A 7886-nucleotide genomic window follows, 5' to 3' on the forward strand; every position below is an offset into this window, starting at 1 on the left:
TTTAAATTGTGGGCCCTGAATCTATCATCTATTAAACATTAACTTTTTGAATGGAATTATGGAAGTTAAAAAACTTTTCCATGATATTCTAATTTTTTCGGATCAAAAGTACCAGCAGGATTCAAGGCTGACAAGAAATAACAGTCTGGCTGAAAATATCAACAGTTGTGGCTTTTCTGAATCTGACTCCCCCGTTTGGCCTCGAAGCAGACCCACTTATCAAATTTCTCCAGGGATATGTGTAAACTAAGAAAGCTCTGTTTATTGCAACCCCCCGCCCCCACAAAAACTTCTGTGAATGCCTATCAGAGCTGTATCGGCTGACACCAACATCTTATCAGGACTATGGTCTATCTGGAAATGCTTCATGGACAAATCTCACTGTCTTGATGTCAAATGCATGTAATGTGTCTATAAATGTGCTGCTGGTAGAGTTTTTCATGTCTTACATCGTGTCCTGATGAGGACAAGATGTGAAGAGATCTTTTTGTAACACCACTATCCTCTCCTCGTGGCCTTATCCCCTTTTCTATCTACAAAGCATAAGGAGCCGTGCTCTTAGGAGCAGCAGCAACGTGCACTCCGCCCTTCTTTCAGACGACTGTACAAACAATCTCACTGTATTTCAGTACAATGATAATAAAGCTTATTCTGAGTCTGCTGTACATCTACAACTGATTAACTGTCTACCGGTAATTCAGTTTAGTTCAAAATCAAAGTATCTCGTGACATCATCCATAAAGTTACTTAAGGTTTGACCAAACTGAGAGAACTCTGTCATTTCTCAGCATAAGATGATCCAAAACCCTGGGATAAACAGGTGGTTTGTATTTTTCAGCTGAGAACCTTCTGAATGTCTTACATCCATTCTTTTTCAACATGTTGAGATGATCATCAAAATGAAAATAGTCCATGCTCAATAATCCAGCTACACAATGCAACAGTTTAAACTGTTGGATCATCAAAATGGCTTTCCTGTATATATCTTGTGCCGTGTCTATAAAGTGGCAGTCTGAACAACAAAAACACGTCACATCTGTGAACATGTGTCCCTTGGTCTCGGTGGGAGGCAGTGTGAGCTGATCTTACTTGCTGATATGAGCAGTGAGCTGCTGGATCTCTGCGAGGAGCTGGACCTGTGCAGGATCGTGGCACTGCTCTTTACCGGGCCTCTGTTTGCGCAGAGCCATTCGGGTCTGGGCCAGACTCAGGAAATGTTCATGCTCTGTGATGGCTGCTTGGAGATCCTCGCTGATCGTCTGCTGGCTGTTAATCTCAGTCAAAATCTAGAAGAAATGCAGATTTCACACTAGAGTCACCAAATCGTGTGTACCTACTGGAACCTGACCCACACTAACAGTGTGCAACGATACAAACAGCAAATGTGAGTCAAAATGTTCATAAAGCACATTTAAAACATCAGCTGTTGCCAAAGTGCTTAACAATAAGATCAAGGCAGTAACTGAAGGAAAAATAACAAGATGTCATTAAAAGCATGAAAATAAAAACATAACACAAAACAATGAAACACTGAATCAGATCCCACATCAGTGAAAGCAGGTGTGTTTTAAGGAGAGATGTAAAAACAGGAAGTGAAGTGACCTGTCTAATGTTGGAGGCAGGTTGTTCCAGAGCTTTGGGCCCACGGCTGAAAAAGCCTGAGCTCTGAGCTTCATCCAAAAGCTGCTGGTCAGATGATCTCAGAGCCCCAGAAGGAACATATGGTTGAAGTAAGTCAGAGAGGAATGAGGGTGCAAGGCCATTTGGCACTTTAAGGTCTATCATCCATCATCCATTATCTTCCGTTTGTTCCAAAGTCATGTTGCGGGGGCAGCAGCTTGATCAGGGAGGTCCACACATCTCTTTCCACAGCCTCCTCTTCTGGGAGGATTCCAAGGCGTTCCCAGGCCATTCGAAAGAATAGTATCTCCAGCGTGTCCTGGGTCGTCCCCAGGGTCTCCTCCCAGTTGGACATGCCTGAAGCACCTCCCTAGGGAGGCACCCAGGAAGCACCTATACCAGATGCCCGAACAACCTGAACTGGCTCCTCTGGATGTGGAGGAGCAGCGGTTCTACTCCGAGTCTCTCCTGATAACTGAATGTCTCACCCTGTCTCTGAGGGAGAGTCCAGCTCCTGCAGAGGAAACTCATTTCAACCTCCTGGATCCGTGATCTTGTTCTTTCAGTCACTGCTCAGAGGTCATGACCAGAGGGGAGGGTAGAAATGGAGATGAACGTAGACTCCAGTTTAAGGTCAACAGGAGAATTGTAAAGTCTATTCTGATACGTACAGGGAGGCAGTGAAGGGAGGACAGAACTGGTGAAATATGGTCAAACCTACAAGTTCCTGTTAAGAGCTGAGCTGCAGCATTTTGGACGAGCTGGACACGTGAAGTGGAGACCTGACTGACCCCAACATGAAGCGAGTTACAGTAGTCAGCTGGGTTGAAATGAAACATGGACTATTCTTTCATGCTCACATCTGGACAGCGTGACTTAAGCTGAGCTCTCTGTCCTAACTGGAAGAAGCTTTTACTCACAGCTTCTTCTATGTCAAACTAAGATTGATGTTGGTTTAACTCCACAGTTGAAACGTTTTTCACTTCATCACCTTTTCCACTTTTTTGTGATATGTAGAAGTAAACAACAAGCCCACACTGTTCACTGGCACCCATACACATGTTCACCTAAATGTATGTAATAAAAAGAACACTTGTAGTTAACAATAACGTCTGATAAAACGATCTTTGCCTTTCCTCTCCTGTTTCCTGCTGCAACATTGATTTAGTTCATGCTAGCAGATGTCCAAAACTCAAGAGTGTTGAATGGAACTGATGTTTAGACCTTTCATTTAAAGCTGCCATGATATGGCTGCAGGCGTCTTCTGCATACACAGATCTAATTGTTTTAGTAAATCATGCAAGAATGATAATCCAGGCTTGACAAAACTTTACTTATCTTGGGGGGAGGAATTCATATATCATGACATTCTAGAAGCAATAAGTCTACTGTCTCCTGAACTGGAGAAGAAAATGGCCACAAATAAACTTGGCTCAGCATGGGCTAGTATGAAAACTATTGCAGGCCTTCAGAAGCCACAAGACACCGTGTCACTATAGATGGTTTTAATTCAGACTTTGAACTGGCAAACGCTCTAACATCACCTCCAAGATGTTCAAAAAGACTCAGTGTGTAAAAGTGAGCAAAAGTCATGGACCTGATAACGTTTGTGGTCGTTCTGTAAAATTGTGTGCCATTGAGCTGAGTCCTGTTTTTCATTATATTTATAACAAGTCTCTGCAAACACAACATGTCCCTAACATCTGGAAAGATGCTGTTGTGGTTCCCTAAATGCAATCGTCCCAAAGCTGTTGGTGATGATTGGGGATGTCATGTCAGAGCAGCCAGCAGGTTCATTATAAAGTACGCAGGTGATTCTGTTATTGTCAGTCTGCTTGAAGCAAATGAAAGTGGCCATGGGCAGGTGACTGAAGATTCTGTTCAATGGTGCGAGGACTCTTTCCTCAAACTAAATATTGATAAGACAAAAGATATGATCATTGATTTTAGGAGGAAGCCTCACAAGCACCAAGTCACTTTAATCAAAAGCCAAACTATTGAGAGAGTGCACTCTTACAAATATCTTGGGACAGTCGTAGATGACGAATTAAACTTTGAAACCAATTTTGACAAAGTGTGTAAGAAGGCCCACCAGCGTTTATTTTGTCTAAGGAAACTGTCAATTTAATACTGACCGAACCATGAGGACCATGTTTTATTGAATCAGTTTTATCTTTCTCCTGGGTCTCATGGTTTGGTCAAGCAACGCTGAAAGAAGAGAGTTCCCTGCAGCAGGTTGTTAAGCTGTCGTCCGCTGATCGGAGGAATCATCCCGGTACATTAGCCAGGTACAGCGGGCAGCTTCTTCTGTTATAAAAGATGTTTTTCACCCCCTTCACAGAGTTTCAGTTTCTTCCCTCCGGTCGGAGGTTTTTAGTTCCTAAATGTAGAACAAGACGTTTTAAAAATAGCTTTGTTCCTGCTGCTGTTATTGAAGTGAACAAACTGAACTGAGTTCTCAGTGTTTTAACAGATTTTATCTAATGATAAATTAACATTTTAATATATGTTTTATACTAAAGTTTTACTCTCCTCTTTTATGTCCTACTTTGCTTTGAATATGAGCTGTGGAGCCTTGAGCACTGTTATCTGAAAGGTTTATTTGAGGTGTTCTTGTGTGTGTGCATGGATGTATGCCCTGTACCACAAACCAAATCTACCCCTGGCTGTAAATAAAGTAACCTAACCATCTATCCTCTAGGAATTAAATCAGTGTTTCCTTTGGCATTTATCTTCTGGTCTAGTGTCTCTTCACAGCTCTGCCAGTAATAAACCACACACCTTGGCCAGTTTCTCGTCCATCTGATCTTTAGCAAACTTGATCTGCTCAATGTTCAGCTGAATGGCTGCTGTCGTAGCCTGAAACTGCTTCTGCATGTCAGCGGCCGTCTGCTGCAGCACGGACTCTACCAAGGTCCTCAGGGACACAGAGTTGTTCTTCTGCTGCTCCGCCTTGGTAATGTTGAAGTCTGACATGTTCTCCCACTGCTTGGGAGTGACTGTGATGCTGGGAGATAAACAAAAACAGCCATGAACACTCAGAACAAACACGTGTTCATTCATTTCACTCAAGTTTTGTAGCAAAACTTGAAGATAAAAATATCAGCAGATTTGAACTTGTCGTGGACGTGACACCTGAGTGGGGGGAGCATCTGGATGCTTCTGGATAAAGCTTGTTCCTCGTGTCTGTTATACACTCTGATAAAGATCTGGAGTTTAGAGACCAAATCAACACGTTTGTCATGTATAATGTTGGTTTTGGCACATTTCAAGGATTCAAGGTTCTTTATTTGTCATAAGCACAGCATGTGGTACATGTGGTGGAACAAAAGTGTGTACGCAGGGTCCCAGTTACATCCAACAAAAGTATAAAATGTAAAAGAAAACAGTAATAAGATCTAAGATATGAACTATGGAAAACATTAACTAGTTAAAAAACGTTAAAGCTGAGGGAACTGTTCTTTGAAGCACCTGGTGTACAGCACAGTTTGCATCGTTACATTTATAAGCTCTCGGGTGCTCTTACATCTTAGATCTTTTGATGAGAAGAGATGGAGCTTTGGCTGTTTTGGTTGAACTGTGTAAATTAAATGATCTGTAACCTCGTGCAAAACTGTGAGTTCTCACAAGGTCAGCTGTGTTCAGAGATACGTTTTGTGAATGACTCAGTTATTGCCACACTACATTTTCACCCAGCATCTATAAAATAGGCCCAGTTACAGCCATTTCTATACTGGACACTGTCACTTGGCAGCCATCTTGAATGATGTTGACTCCAACAGTTACAGAGCTGTAAATCAAATTATTACTTTCTGAGACCGTCAATAAAAATTCTCCTGCGTTTCATGGGATGGGATATTTTTTGCTAAAAGCATATTGTGTTGACTCTAACAGTTACGGTCAACATGTTAAGCAAAGATGTTGCACAATGTGTAACACTCAGCTTCTGTGTTGGGAACAACTCTCAGCTGACACCACACCAAACTTTAGCTCAGCATCTATGAAAGAAGCTAGTTTACAGCCCGTCCTGTGCAGGTCAGAGCCACTTAGCTGTGGTGGCCATCTTGAATTGGGACGTCTCCAAAAGATATTCAGTTGTAGTTGTACATCTATTAATTATTTTTTAAGTTTAATTAAAATGTGTTCAGTGCTTCGTGGGATGTAGTGCAAAGAGACTGAATGAACTGACTCCAATACAAAATATTAATTAGTTAATGGGAAACTTTTAAGAACACATGTTGCGAGATGTGTCAGATCTTGCAAATGTTGGAGACCAGTCTCGGCTGCTAACACCAAATTTTAGCTCAGTAACCGTAAAAGCCTTTTTTTGGTCACTTAGCTGTGGTGGCCATCTTGAATGGGTTTGATTGTAAAATAGAATTACTTGTAGATCCACTGGTTCATGAGATAACAGACATGAACAGACACATGCACACACTGTCACCGCTGCACCGTGGCTGCAGGTGATAATGGTCCCTAATACTGGGCTCCTAAAATACATTTAAACAAATATTTTGTGACTTTCTGGAGACAACAGGAAGATGATCGTTCACCTCGGCAGTGCAGTGCTGTTGTATTTGGACATCTGCTGGTTGCTGATTGAATGAACAGTCATTAAAGCGCAGGAGTTGTCAATGTTCTGAGCCACAAACTTCTCCTTCAGATCCTTTTCTAAATGATACTTAGCAGATCGATTGAGTCTGGAGGATAAAAACATTTGTCTTATTCCTGTTAAGCTGCACAATATCTGACAAGTGAATCTGAAGGTCCTAAAACAAATGTTGAAGGTGATTTCTTACCGGATCTGTTCAGTGATCTGCTCTGCCACCTGCTCCAGAAGAGGCACCACTCCCTCCATGACGTCCCTCTCTTTGAGCAGCCCCATGTTCACGTCGTCCTGCAGCCTCTCAGAGGGAACACGCTTCTTTCTACAAACCACACAACACGGAGGACATGAACATTTTAATTACGTTAACTAGTTACTGTCTTTCTCTGCAAAACGTACAACAGTTCTTTGATTCAGACATGGGAGACATTGTGGTAAATTTTGGAGAGTAAAAATAAACGTAACAAATGTCACATAAACAGTTTGATTCTGCAGGCATCATACTGCTAATAGTTTAAGAAACAAGTGTAAATTTAAACTTTATGCATCCAGTTATTGAAAACTAACAACTAACAAAATGTTCAGGCATACATGTATGCAAGTGCAAGAAATCTTGAACAGTTCCAGAAGTTTTTTAGGGATCTTTGTTGTCCATCAGCTTCACCTTTCATCCAGACAGAGAACGGTGACCCTCAGAGGCTCTTGGCACATCTCCAGGGCTTTCTTCACTCTGATTTGTAAAGCAACAAGAACATCCGTCTCCAGAATGATCTCTTCTAGCTTCAGTTCCAACTCCTTCTTCAGAAACTGGATATCTCTGACTCGCTGATCTGCACAGCACAGGGAATCAAATCATCTCAGCAATAGCTGCCAACTTCTCCCTTGGTACTAAACACTATCCACCCCCCACCTCCACTTACCAAGTTGCTTACTGTCCTCGTCCTGCATACGTTTGCAAGCCTTGTCAGATTCCTGAATCAGCCTCTTGCACTCTGCTCTGAAGAGCTCAGAGTGGTTCAGCGTGCCCTCCATGTTCACAAGATCAGGTCCTCCGAGCTGCTGGAGGCTGTAGTCCACGACAGACATGCTTTGTCTTGGACAGCAGGAAGGACAAAGTTGAATGAGACCGTGTGAGAAAACGTAGCTGCTCTTGGTTACATAGAAACAGAAACAAAACACACTAAAACATGGATGAGTGCTCTCTGGAAGATCCAGTCCCTTTGCCATGACCTGTTACATTTGTTGAAACTTTAAGGAAACACATCAGTTTCAAAACATTTAAAAATGATCCTGACTGTTATAAAGTTGACTGCATTTAACTAGACTGACTCTGTACAGTAACTTAATTCAGTTGATTCATATAGCTCCAGATCACAGCAAAGTTGTCTCAGGGACTTCACAGGAACATTCACAGAAAAGACAATTAGTAAAGTTCTCTGTCTAAGGAATCCAGCAGACAAGATGAATCTTCACTTCATCACAGTCTCATCCTGAGCGAGCACAAAGGAGACAGTGGAAAGAAAAACTCCCTTTAACAGGAAGAAACCTCCAGCAGAACCAGCTCAGGACAAGTGTCCATCTGCTTTGACCGGCTGGTTGAGAGGACAGGAAGGAGAGACAGACGAACACAGAATGGTAGGTCCAGGTATAGGTCCAGGTA

General features: G+C 42.2%; 1 protein-coding gene across 1 annotated transcript in view; it reads right to left on the reverse strand.

Annotated features, from left to right (window-relative positions):
- Positions 1-1085: 1085 nt before the first annotated feature.
- tekt1 (tektin 1) overlaps positions 1086-7886 on the reverse strand; it is a 9335-nt gene continuing 2534 nt past the window's right edge. Inside the window, exons 2-7 of the mRNA XM_037677995.1 lie at positions 7147-7319; positions 6891-7056; positions 6420-6548; positions 6174-6320; positions 4402-4627; positions 1086-1286 (exon numbers count right to left, since the gene is read on the reverse strand). Of these exons, the coding sequence (XP_037533923.1) occupies positions 1086-1286; positions 4402-4627; positions 6174-6320; positions 6420-6548; positions 6891-7056; positions 7147-7312 (1035 nt within the window). The 5' untranslated portion in view covers positions 7313-7319. The remainder of the gene's footprint in view (positions 1287-4401; positions 4628-6173; positions 6321-6419; positions 6549-6890; positions 7057-7146; positions 7320-7886) is intronic.

Source organism: Nematolebias whitei, chromosome 6 (assembly GCF_014905685.2).
Source record: "Nematolebias whitei isolate Nwh7 chromosome 6, NemWhi1, whole genome shotgun sequence".
NCBI classification, from domain to species: domain Eukaryota; kingdom Metazoa; phylum Chordata; class Actinopteri; order Cyprinodontiformes; family Rivulidae; genus Nematolebias; species Nematolebias whitei.